Source organism: Antennarius striatus, chromosome 2 (genome assembly GCF_040054535.1).
Source record: "Antennarius striatus isolate MH-2024 chromosome 2, ASM4005453v1, whole genome shotgun sequence".
Lineage (NCBI taxonomy): Eukaryota > Metazoa > Chordata > Actinopteri > Lophiiformes > Antennariidae > Antennarius > Antennarius striatus.
This window is the reverse complement of record NC_090777.1, coordinates 5,461,223-5,474,834: the sequence shown is the minus strand read 5'-3', so window position 1 is coordinate 5,474,834 and position 13,612 is coordinate 5,461,223. Positions and strand designations below refer to the sequence as shown.

Here is a 13,612-nt window from a genome sequence, read left to right as displayed (position 1 = left end):
CTCACTAGAGGAAAAAATGCCACAACAAAATATTCAAATATGACTGTTATATTCAGTATACCTTTTGTTTGAGTATATTCAGTATACTTTCAAAATGATTAAAATGAGATAATTTCAATCTGTAAAGACTCAACTACACAATGAGAAATATACAGAGACCCATTTATTAGTCATAAAAGATAAAACATCAGTACATCAATCAGTTTAATAAACCTCCAGCATCTTTAATTAATATAAGCCAATGTTTTCACAAGGGAATGTCATCCGGTCCTATCATCCTTTACCAAAACCCCTGCAGACGACTCACATATACGTCACATCACCATGTCACTAAAATAAATGACTGGTCCACTGAGCTGGGACCATGCAAGCTCCCTGAGGAAACTCCCAGGGTTCCCTGTAGTACGTCATCAGTGCTTCCTGTTGCCTAGCACTGTCCCATATTGCCCACCTTCTTAAAACTGAAAAAGGTTATTCTCATATTCAGACACTTCAGAACATATTTAAAAAAAAAAAAGTTCAACTGAATTGAACTCTGACTGGAGATTGGGCAGGTTTCAACGTAGTTTTAAAACTTTTGGACTTTGGTCTATACTGGTGTCCACAATTTTCACAGTTTCTCTATGATATCATGCAGGTTCACAATGGAGTTGTCAATGGATCTCGTTCCACACTTATTTTCTCCAATCGTGCTCTCACACCATCAATGAGTCCTATAACCAAAATAGCCTGGGGGCAGGAGGGGGAGGGGAGGACAGGGACTGAGTAAAGGACTGAAAGGGGGGGGAGAGAGAGAGAGAGAGAGAGAGAGAGAGAGAGAGAGAGAAGCAGAGATTAAACCAGAGCTCTTTGTCATTACACATTACAGACGTCTCCTTCTCTTCAACCCAAGATTGTAACCTTGAAGTGGGACATGGACAACACTGATGCTCCCTCCAACACCATGGTGCTGAAGTTTAAAGAAGACGCAGCACTAACAGAGGTGAGGCTCTCTTATCTGCAGATACATAAATAGAGTCTAGGATCCCAAAGTGTGTCAAAGTCTTGATTAACATCAACAAAAATTCAGCATCGCTTTTTTAAAAAAATCGGCTGTAAATGTTTACGTAGACTCGTCCACTAAGTTAATGGATGAATAGTTCTAGCAACATATTGTAAAAGATCTAAGGTATCTGAACACACTGGGACGTTTTTACTATGTTTCTTTTATTACCAGAATTTGTTTAAAAATGTGGTTTCAATGTTTTTGCACTCTTTATTACTCTGATGAGATGACTGACAGCAACCTATAGGATACAGAGAAGACATCTCCATCCCTCTCTAAAATCTGCTACAAGTGGCAGGAACAAGTCCACTTAAAAACACATTACTAAATTTCATTTTAGAGATTTAAACTATATGCATTTACTATTTTATTAAAATATTCTGCTACCTCAATCTAGGACCTCGGTAGAGCTATGTCAGAGTAAATGGAATTCATTAACACAAATAAAGGTGAGTTTTCAGAATTCCATCCGATTGTCAAAATGGACGTCTGACTTTCAGAAAGAAGACACCATGCTGTAAATACAGAACACTTTGTTGAACGTTTCTGTCTTAGGAAGGTGAATTTTCTTAAAGATGTAAAATCATACTCTAGAGGGTTAAAGTAGTGGGGTGCTGCTTTGAATGTCCCTGATGTAGTGATCAATAGATGAATTAGAACACTCTGTCTCGTTCACTCAATGATGTACCCACAGTGAAGGTCAACAGATCTGTAATCACATGTTAATGTGAAGCTATACTGTGCTAAAGGAAGTTCAGTTTAGAAATGAATCTCGATGACTAATAATTATGGTTGCGTAACATTCAGTTCCCCTCTTTGCAGTAGTACAAAAATCTTATTTGATGTAAATTTGTTGTAACATCAGCGTTAATTGAGTCAGTGAGTCAAACGGTTGGGAGATGCTGTTTGTGTCATGCAACCTTCTAATAATAATCTAATAGTTGGGCTAAAATACATAAAATGATGAAATGTAGTTTAAATAGTTTCTAACAGGCAGCAGGGTGTTCATTACTTCCTAAAAAGGCACATCGTATGGCTAAAGACAGCACCGGTGATACTAATGACTCGTATTGTCATAAAGAAGAGGAAGCTCAGTTTGAAGACAAACCCCTACATTGACCAGATCTACATCCAAACCATTACCTACAATAATGAGCTCACAACACAAGCAGTAGAATACAAGAACTGCAAGACTAAAAAGCCTTTATAACACATATGTTCAGGAGAAAACTTGATCTGTGGGACTGAAAAAATGATTCAATCAGTTGGGACTAGATATGCAAGACAAAAAGACTTTTAAACTATTCTGTAGCAGTACTAGTTCGGTAGGACTAAAATCCTTTAGGATACACAATCAGTAGAGTATTAGGAATACAGGACAAAACATCTTTATAACGCTCTAACAAGTATGCTAAATCTGTGTGATGATAGAGTACTCTATACTGCAAAGGGACTTTTCACTGTGATCATCTTAACATAATCTTGCACAATAAACATGTAGTCCAATTAGCAGCTTGACATGCCAGACTAGGTGATGGATAACCTCCGTACACCTGAAGGTCCATCTGTCTAACTGATTGAAAGTCCTTTATAAGAATGACAAATTGAAAGGAATAAACCCTTCACGCCCAAAAGCAAAGTCTTAGATCTTTTATTTCAACTCATCAAAAAAAGGGAATAACAAAAATGTTGAATTTTATTTTGCTTAAGTGTAATTTCATTGGCCATGAGACAGATGCAGGCTCTTTGGAGTGATGACTGGGTAGCAGTTCTAACGGGCCCAGAGGCTCGTAGGATTGCACCTCTGCCTCCTGAGGCCTGTTTCTTTAACTGCACTAAGAAAAGCTATGATGTAAGTCCAAAATCTGGTGAGAATAAACCAGAGAAAAAACAGCTGAATTCTACCTCATTCAGCCAAACCAACTGAAGACAGGTTCAGCTACCTGAAACATAGAACAAATTGATCCACTGTAACAAAGAGTAGTGGTTTAAATACCAATGTTCAAAGTACTAAACAAAACTGATTGAATCACATGTTTAACCAATGAGTAACTTAAAGAGGCAATGCAGTTGCCATAAAGAAAACCAGGGAAGACAACAATTGTAAGGGGAGGAAGACGCACAAATACAAAAAAGATACGTGAGCAAATAATAACAGTCCTGTGAGGTAAGGTATGTACAGTCCAGACAGTTTCAGTCATCACTTCTATTCGGCTCTTCTAGGGATTTCCATCAGACATGCAACTGGTCCTCAAATGAGTCAGTTCTCGCACTTTTAGTTGCTTGGATCTGAAATACTGCAAATTGAACTGCTCCTCAATAGTGAAATCGGAGATAGTGAAGAACAGGACCACATACACTGAGCTGATTATCCATTGCACTGTCTACTTTGACCACAGAGGTATCGAACCCATGCCAACCAGAGGATGTTAGCCTCGCTATATGGGATATGCTCTAACCACTGCACCTCTTCATAACCCATTGTTTAAGAATTGCAGATTTTGCTTTACAAGCAATCTTACTGACAAGAAATTCTTAATAAGTAAAACAAAACATTGTCTCAAATTTTGTGAAAACCTGGCAGCAGGTAGTTATTGTCTTGCTGGCCCCATGTCAGCTCCAGTTTCAGTGTCAGCTAAGCACCAGATTGCCAACTTCCTGCAACCTCGTGGTTCTGACCTGTTAGTCCCGTCTGATTGCCTCCTCCCAGGGTCTAGTCTGGAGTTTCTCAGCTTCACATCTTGTTCAGATGGATAATGAGCCTGTCTTATGTTTGTTTGTTTGTTTGTTTTAATCTATATATTTCTATGTGTTCTTTCATTCTATCTGCAGATGATGCATCTTCGTGTATCATCTTTACAGCGATCAGGACAGAAGCGTCAGGATGGGGAACGTCTTCTTCTTCCAAATGAGGCCATCTATCGGCTGGACTTCCCCACTCAGGAGCTGCAGTTCTCGCGGTGGTACTTCTCCCTCAAAGCCTATGGTAGGACGACCATCACTGGCATTTCCCAGCACTGGACCCCTGACCTTACCAACCTGATGACGCGTCAGCTGCTGGAACCCATTGGCACATTCTGGCGAAACGCAGGTGACCCAGAGGATTCGCCACTTAAGTGGCTGGAGGCGGACATGCAAGAGTTTGGAGAAAGGATAGCTGAGCTGGCCAAGGTCAGGAAGGTCATGTACTTCCTGTTCGCCTACAAGGATGGAGCAGAAGCAGCCAATGCCAGCTGCTCAGTGGAGTTTACACAATAAATGCATAATAGTATAGTTCTGTTGAGTACACTATAACCATTGCAATTGTTGGATCAGTCTAGAAATACCAGAGCCAAATAAGTAGACACAGACATCAAACAGCTTAAATCCCTCAAATCACCGCATCTTGAAAAAAGTACATTACACCTGTTTGAGCAAACGAGCTGATTCATTCCAGCATTTAAACTGCCTAGTAAAAATAAAATGAGCGGCATTAATGAAAATATTATTCATAGAATGGATATTGTAAGACAACAAGTATGAAAGCACTTTATTTATATCCAATATGTATCTAATGATCAAATTTGTTTTTGGTGCTAAAGATCAATGTATCATCAGAATTAATTTTTTTAAAAATTAAATCTGAGCATTTATTTTAAAAAAAATAGGCACAGCACAAAGTTTTTGTGATTGAATGTGATTGAAACTTGAAATGTAATGCTTTATGAAATCTCTTTTGAATACAAACTATTCAAAAAAAGTCAAATGATGCCTTTGTAAGTAGAAACTGTCTCTTTGATCAGCTCAATATTAAAATGCTAAAATGTTTTGAGACTTGAGTTGTGACTTTCTTGTTATATTGTGGACAATGACACCTAGATGTGTAAGAAACATAATCATGATCTGACACACATTAGAGGCCAATATCGGGACACATGTTTATATACTATTATAGATAGAACAACACCAACAGGTGAAAGTTACATTGTTCTTTTTGGGACTAAGGGCCACAGACAGTTTCTCAGACAATCCCCAAACACTGAAATGAAGCAACAGTACAAAGTGAAGACGGTGAAGCATGATGATGCAAGCATCATGATATGGGGATGTTTCTCATATTATTGTATTGGTCCTATTTATAAAATACCAGGGATCATGGATCAGTTTGAGTACATCAGAATACTGGAAGTAGTCATGTTTCCATATACTGAATAGGATTTCTTTTTATATGTATACAGTATATACACTGATTTTGCCGTGAAATGCCCTTGAAATGTGTGTTTCAACAAGACAATGACCCCAAACACACCCGCAAGCGAGCAAAGTGATGGATTCAGACAAGCAGCATCAAACTGATGGAGTTGCCAAGACAATCCCCAGTCCTTAATCCCATAGAAAACTTATGGGCTGACATATAGGCTGAAAAAAATAGTGTTCATGATGCAAAGCCAAGAAATGTAGAGGAATTGTGGAACCAAGTAAAACTGCCCACGGCTGGAATGCCTGTTGACCGGTGCCAAAAGTTGGTCGAGTCCATGCACCACAGATGAAAAGCAGTTATCAGAAACTGGTTATTCAACTAAACATTAGTTTAAGATTCTCGGGAAAGTTGAATTTTCAAGCATTTCTTAGTTTTATGTGGTACATTTTTGAGTTTTAAAGAAACATGCCAACACTGCTATTTTTTTAACATTGTTTGTTGACTTTCTGTAAAATATTATCATATTCAATAACTTTTTCCACTTTTCTTGCTTTGAAATAGAATGTGAAGTGTCCCCAATGCATTTTTGTGCATTAAAATAAAAATTATTTGAAGAACTTTGAGATTTACTTTTAGACACTTGGCTATCATTTTGAACCTAAATGTATATATATAATTATATATAAAGTAGTACGTTGAGACGAGTGACTCAATACAAAAGTTTTTGAGATACAAGCCATTGCTCTGTCCATATTTTTGTTTGAGATACAAGTAGAAATCCGAGTTACAGCGGGACACCACCGCTGGTTGGCAGACAAGTGTAACGTCAGCTGACACCACATCTTGTTCTTTCCACCATGTTGTCCTTGGAGTAAAGAAACGTTGTGTGTGTTTGTGACTTCTCCATTTCTTTTCATACTATATCGTCCATCCATCCATTTTGTCCTGGCTCCTCCACTGTGGGGCTCACGGGGGTTACCGGAGCCAATCCCAGCAAACTATAGCCGAGAGGCGGAGGACATTCTGGGCGCATCGCGGACTCTATCATTGTTTACATATCTTATGCACAGTTAAAGTATGCATGTTAATAGGTTGAAAATAATATGTGCTTAGAGGGTTGGGGGCTTTTTTCAAGGCTGGAATGGATTAAAATTATTTTTGGTACTTTAAATGGGGAAAATATGCTTGAGATACGAGTAATCGCCTACAGTTCGTGAGGACCAGGGACTACTGTGTGTCAAACACGGTTGTCTGCAGCATGGGGGCACCTCAGGGAACAGTTCTGGCTCCGTTCCTATTCACCCTGTACACTGCAGACTTCTCCTAAAACTCCCCCACTTGTCACCTGCAGAAGTTCTCTGACGACTCTGCAGTCATCAGCCTCATCACTGATGGGGACAACAGAGAGTACAGAGAGCTGACCCAGGACTTTGTGGACTGGAGCCAGCGGAACCGCCTCGACATTAACGCGGGTAAAACCAAGGAACTAGTGGTGTTTTTCCGCAGGCGAGGACTCTGCCCAGTTACACCGTTGAAGATCAAGAGTACGGACATTGAGGTGGTGTCGTCGTACAAGTACCTGGGTGCTCACCTCAACAATAAACTGGACTGGAGTACTAACACTCACTTTCTGCATAAAAAGGGTCAGAGCAGACTCTATCTGCTCAGGAGGCTGAGGTCTTGCGAGTGCAGGGGCCACTCCTCAAGACCTTTTATGACACTGTGGTAGCCTCAGCTATTTTTCATGGGGTAGTCTGCTTGGGGAGCAGCATCACTGCGGCCAACAGGAAAAGACTGTACAGGCTGATTAGGAAGAAATGCTCTGTCCTAGAATGCTCCCTGGACTCAGTGGAGGTGGTGGTGGAGAGGAGGATGACAGCCAAGCTGCCATCGATGATTAAGAACCGCCCCCCCACCCCCTGCAGGGCACACTAAGATCACTGGAGAGCTCCTTCAGCGATAGTGTTCCTTCGTGCATCTTGGGTGAAGCAACCTATCACAGGTCCTGCCCAAGGCCGTCAGACTCTACAACCAGCAATCCTCCCAGCAGGCCACTCAGCGAACACCACATTTTAAATCCAGATGACCGATGTAATCTAAAGTTTTGTAGTTTGTAGTGTATAGTTTGTAGTGTAAATATAAACTTTAAATTGTTGATAATATATGTTAATATGTATACCATAAGTGAATATGTACATTATATGTATATTTCATATGTTACATATGTTAATATATGTGTATTATTTAAGTATTTATGTATGACAACCCCCCGCTGCCACGATCGCACAAATTTCCCCCTGTGGGACAATAAAGGAATATCTTATCTCTTATCTTATATTGACTTACAAGCTCAGTCACAGAACAAATTAAACTTGCATCTCAAGGTAATACTGTATTACGCATTATTTTTATAATACAGTTGTTTTGTGGGGGGGGGGGGGGGTTGTGGGTTTTTTGCCCCTCCCGTCCTGTTTGAACAGAACAGCAACATGACGAGAGGAAGAGGAAAATCGGAGGAGTATGAGAGCAAAATATGAAGGATACTCTAGACCGGATGGTCTCTTCTGTGGAAGAGTTAAAGGGCAAGTTAAAGAGTTAAGTTAAGGAGTGACTTTGATAAGTTAAGGAGGGACTTTGATGAAATGCTGAAAGAAAAGCTGAAACCGGTACTAGAGTGCATGGAAAAAATTAAAGACGACATTACGAAAATGCATAAAGACACAGATGGAAAAAAACAAAACCAAAGAATGGTAGTCCTAGAACAAGGACATCAAAGAATGGATGAATAGAACAAAGCATTCGTGTAAATGATGTGATCATACCTTGCATCAAAATCAAGCTGAGGAATTACGCACAGGCTGTGACCAGAGGAGAGGGAACTGACACCGAGACAGTGGAGCAACACGTGATTTCTCAACTGAGGAATCTTGGAATAACTATAGATCTGGACCAGACTGAGACATGTTATCCTTTACCATTTGTAGATAGGAGAACACCTGCAGTGTTGATAAAATTCCAGAATCGTAACCACAAAATTGGTCTTCTGAAAGAAGGCTTCAAACTGAAAGAAAAATATTTCTACATTAATGAGAATCTCACTAAAAAGAATTCTGATATTGCTTAAAAAGCTCGACAACTGAACAAGAATGGGCTGATCGACAGCGCCTGAACTAACAAGTGCAGGATCTTCAACAAAACAAAGAGACTTTCTCCGGAGCAGATGAAAATAATGATGTTCAGGAATGTAGAGGAGTTGGTGAAATATGAGGAATAAAGATGGACTAAAGTGTGCACCAAAAATTAATATAACAGAATTACTTCAATAGTATGAGCCTCTACGCCAATTATAGACACATCAAGGATTACATAGAACAGTTGAAAAACCATTAAACATCATCAATGTCAGAAACATGGCTTAATGAACAAAAAAACATGGATTTCTGCTTGGAGAGATAACATTGAATTTGAGACTTCAAAGAGCATGTCGATATCTGTTGACAATGTAATGGAATGTGAACCTGCTAAAGTATCTGTAACAAACTGGTTAATTCCTGGGTAAACACTGCCTGTCTGCTGAGGGAGGTTAATATGATCATTATATTCTTGTTGAGAACACTGGCAAGGTCAACTTGTTGTTTTGACTATCATATTAACAAACCTTGTTGTTCCAAGGAAGAATGTAAACAGGGTTACGCTCTAGTTTATATCTGGGGAAAAATGGTAATATCTGGAAGTCAATAAGAGTATGAACGTCTGACAAAATTCAATGTATGAACTGGTTAAAAACATTTCATGTCTGAGTTGGTTGACAACATATTGTAATGAGAGAGATGTTTGTTGATTCTGGGGGACGGGAATTTCACAACTCTAATGGCTTCTACCGGTCAGCCCTTTATTTTTCGGATGTTGTTGTTGATGTTGTAAATGTGATAAAGGTGTGAAGTCTTTTCTATTAAAATGTCCGAAAATAAATAACAAAAACTGTTTTTGTTTTGTTTTTTTAATATACAGTACGTGGTAACCCCTGAAGGGAAAAGCCGAAAAGCCAACCTCTTCTGGTTGTGCAGCGTTTTCTGACACACTTTTTCCTTTCCACAGACTTCCCACTGAGGTGCCTTGATACAGCCCTCTGGGAACAGCCTATTCACTAAATTTCTTTGTGTCTTACCCACTTGCTTGAGGGTGTCAATGATGGCCTTCTGGACAGCAGACAGGTCAATGGTCTTACCCATGATTGCGGTTTTGAGTAATGAACCAGGTTGGGAGTTTTTAAAAGCCTCAGGAATCTTTTGCAGGTGTTTTGAGCTAATTTGTTGATTCAGATGGTTAGGTTAATAGCTCGTTTAGAGTACCTTTTCATGAGATGAAAATTTTTTAAGATAGGGATTTTTGGTTTTTATTTTTTTGCCGAAATCATCAGTATTAAAACAATAAAAGGCTTGAACTACCTCAGTTGTGTGTAATTAATCTAAAATACATGAAAGTCTAATGTTTATCAATACATTACAAAAAATAATGAACTTTATCACAATATGCTATTTTTTTTAAAAGGATATATATATATATATATATCAGTATATACAATATATCAACACACACTATTAATTAATCCATTTACTTTGTTCTGACAGCTGATTAATAATGAAGCTGAGGCCCACTTGCTGCACTGACTTCACTGGCTACTGTTGCATTGTGGGGAATGTAGTGTTGATGCGGTCAAATGACCTGCAGAACCGGCCTGCGGGCCGGTTCTAATAGTAATTAAATAACATCCAGAGGGATAATTCAGTCACAGGCCAGATCCGGCCCCCAGGCCTTGACTTTGACATGTGTGTTGTAGAGGCTTTGCTTTCCCTTCAGCAGACAGAAACCTCAGGGCTGTAGACAATGTCTGACAGCAGAAAACAGGAATGAAACAACGGTAAAACAAACACTGATCATTCTCACACTTTTGCTAAACAGTGTGAAAGGTGTGTGACATTCAATCTGCATTAGCACCAATCAGTTTGACCTCATTTCGTGACATTAAAAAAAATAAGAAAGTGCAATTGTTCATTTTTTGGAACTGTAAACTTTGAACATGAATTAAATCATTGAGAAGGGTGTGAACTGAACCTTCAACTACTTCCGCCAAGCGGACTTTGTACTGTATGGCCTCTCCCCTTTACACAAACATACACTGCATTTGTATGATCCAGATATTAGATGATAGTTTATTTTGTCTGGAAAATGATGGTGTATTGTGTGTGATGAGGTTGTCATTTCCACATCTAGTTTGCTAGTTTGAAGCAGAAACTGATCGAGCCATTGACCACGTATCTTGGGCTCCTGTCCATTTATAAGAAGCTTGAAAAACTTAACTTTGTTATACTGTTTAAAGTTTAAGAAACATTTTCCTGTCTTATCTTAAACATGTGGCTTTAATTTGTATATTTTAATATAGTATAAGATCTGAGCAATCAACCTGAATTTGATCTTCAAGTACTTGCGTCATGATAAAGTTGCATAAAAAAAAGTGGCACGTAGCTCACCTGGCTGTTACAGCTGGGAACAAATTTTCCTGTTGAATCTTAAGACTGCTATTAACCAGAAACACTTCAGAGAGAGTATTTAAGACTCGTAAAAACACGTGTTATTGTAATTATAAAGATCACCTACAGTAGAAAATAAGTAAATCGACTGTGTCTCCTTCTCACCTTCTGCCACAGGGTCTCTCTGGAGGCTAGACTGGAGCAGGCAGCTACAAACCAACAGTTTCCCAGCTGGCCTTGGTGCAGGTCATGGGCGCTGAGGCCATCTACGAACAGATGAGGGTTGCTGCTTAACTCCTAAAAGCACAGAATTGATAATAGTTAGAGGTAACCTTTCTTGTTCTCTCCCCAAATTTTTAAAAAAAAATTATTCTTGACTGTAAATTTGTTGAACTGTTTCATATATATTGGCAAACAAATACTTCAGCTACTTTGAAAAAATAAAAAAAACACAAAGACCAGCAAAATAACCCATAATGAAATAACTGAACCAGTCATTTTGAGGCAGCAGTAGTTCAGTCCACTAAGTCTTGGACTGGCGACCGGAGGGTCGGCGGTTCAAGACCCGCATAATAACATAAATACATTCATGAAACCACATTAAAACATGAATACAACAAATACAAATAAAATACACTACAGTGCACCCTCGCGCATCAACGATTTGACTCCACCTCATCGCGGATTTTAGTAGGCCATCATGTACGCGCAGTACGCGCATTCTATTGGCTGACGGCACCCAGAAGTGCGCTGTGTTCCAGCAGTCTTAGACTTACATGAGACACAAAAGTGTTTTAAAAAGACGGTAAGAGTATAGGAAAAGGTAATGCAGATAGAGTGTGGTTTAATATCAGTATTATCAGGGTTCATAAACATTTAAGTTACCGTAAATAATAAGATAAATAGATCGCGATCTCGATTGCGGATTCCTCAATCGCATGGGGTTTGTGGAACGCATCAACCGCCAAGAACGAGGGCGCACTGTATAGTGGATTGAATTTGGACATGTATATACATAAATAGGGGAGGGGTCAAGAGTCCCCTTCGCTCAGACAAAGGAATTGATCAATTGAATGGCTGTGGAGATGAACCATCTTTTGAACTGCTCCATTCCACAGGGCATCACACTGCTGTGTTTCTGGTTGGCAGTGGGCGGTTCTGACCCTCTGTAATGCATTTGCACCAAGCATGGATCTAGATTTTTAGTCAGCTTCTTCAACCTATCCTTGTCCTTTTCTTTCACATTCCCACTCTTACAAACCACAACATGCTCACTACCACAAACCCATAAAACATATTTCACAATACACACTGTGAAATTCTCATGTTTAAAAACAAGATCAGCTTTTAACAAACGTAGCACAGAATCTGTCTTTTCCTCTAGCCTGCTGTCAAGGTGCACCCCAACGTATGTACACACTTCAATGTCCACGCCTTTGATGGTGACCACCTGCAATCGGGGGGGCTAAATGTATGGAGAAGGAAGAAATATGGATTTATTGCTATTTTAGAACCCTTACTACATGATTTAAAAGTCCTCAGGCTGCACAGGTATTTATTAAATATATACAAAAATGACAGACAGACAGGCAGGCAGACAGACAGACAGAGATATAATTACCAGTCACAGCATTAGCTTGCGTCTAGCCACTCTGAATTTGACAGATTGATGAAATTAGCCGAACTACAGCAGGTCAGAGTGCAGAGATTCCCGCAGGTACCCACGGGCTGAGCTGCTGAGTGGGCTAAGTGTGTTAATGGCACAATACTGAACAGAGCACTGGAGATACAAAGAAATATGATTCTATTTCTTTCCTCATCTGAGTCACCAGACCCATGGTGTTTGCGGCTGTGCTTTTCAACGATTCTGTTCTTACATGCTCAGGGACTTCCTAACTCAACTGTCTCAACAGATTCCTCAACCATAACCAACAAAATCCCAATCATCTGGTCTCCGCTGTCTTGCTGCTGCTCAGCGCAAATGCCCTTTGATCATAATCAATAGTTGTGGTGACTAAAAGAAGGACATGATCATGACTAGCAGGTGAATGAAGAACAGGATTTGCCCTCTCAACAACCATCAAAAAAGTAAATAGAGTGGAAATGCCAAATGATAGGGCTGTGTTAAACCAGTGGACACACACCCAGTAAGATAACAACTAGGAGAGACTAAACACAGACACACCCACCCAAGACCACTTCTACACAGACACACATGTACACACAGCTTTGCATGAAACTCAGCTATGTGTTGACAACCTGAGATTTAAGACAGGAGGGCAAAACATAATTTGACTTAAAATATTTACACTTGTTGAAAAATTTATATTTGACTTTCACAAAAAATGATTTCAGGAAGTTGATTTGGAGGGAAAACCCATTAATTCTGTTCTGACTGGTTGAAGTTCTATCATGTCAGCAATGATGAAAGAAAATATTATTTAGGATCAAATATAAAGCGTTTCAAACCTGAACTGATAAAATGTGATATTTGATTTGTACCGTCCACTCTGTTCAGACTAAAATGTTTGTGCCACACAAGATAAACTGGAACCTGTACTGTAAATGTAGCCCACATATGCCATCTTTATTCCCAACAAATGTTACACCGTCTTTTCGTCAACATCACCCAATGATGAGAGCAAGCTAAGATATCAAATCCAGCTGTATGTGAATTAGCAGCTCAAGAAAGCCTGGTTTCTGGTTGATGGTAAATAGTGTGGAGTTTAGTGAACTGTTGCCCTTCTGACTGGCAGAATTCATCAGATTTTCACTACGGGTGACTTTATGCTGGAAGCCACTGAGGTAAGACATATAATTCCACCAGCAGTCTCTCCTGTTTGAAGCTGATTTGAA

The 13,612-nt window shown here is 39.4% G+C and overlaps 2 protein-coding genes across 2 annotated transcripts in view; one reads left to right on the top strand and one right to left on the bottom strand.

Moving 5' to 3' along the window:
* Positions 1-13,612, bottom strand: part of LOC137605728 (calpain-5-like) — a 38,723-nt gene that overhangs the window by 18,655 nt on the left and 6,456 nt on the right. The window contains exon 3 of the mRNA XM_068330438.1: positions 10,922-11,053. Coding sequence (XP_068186539.1) covers positions 10,922-11,053 — 132 coding nt within the window. The remainder of the gene's footprint in view (positions 1-10,921; positions 11,054-13,612) is intronic.
* LOC137605739 (olfactory marker protein-like) lies at positions 865-4,822 on the top strand. Its single transcript, XM_068330449.1, has 2 exons — positions 865-982; positions 3,878-4,822. The coding sequence occupies exons 1-2, from the start codon at positions 914-916 to the stop codon at positions 4,301-4,303; spliced, it is 495 nt and encodes a 164-aa protein (XP_068186550.1). The 5' UTR covers positions 865-913; the 3' UTR covers positions 4,304-4,822.

What these genes read in the sequence shown, in the direction of transcription:
- LOC137605739 (XM_068330449.1), top strand. Translation starts at nt 914, where the DNA reads ATGGACAACACTGATGCTCCCTCCAACACCATGGTGCTGAAGTTTAAA. An exon ending in AAGACGCAGCACTAACAGAG is followed by an intron (nt 983 to 3,877) that starts GTGAGGCTCTCT and finishes TTCTATCTGCAG; the next exon opens with ATGATGCATCTTCGTGTATC.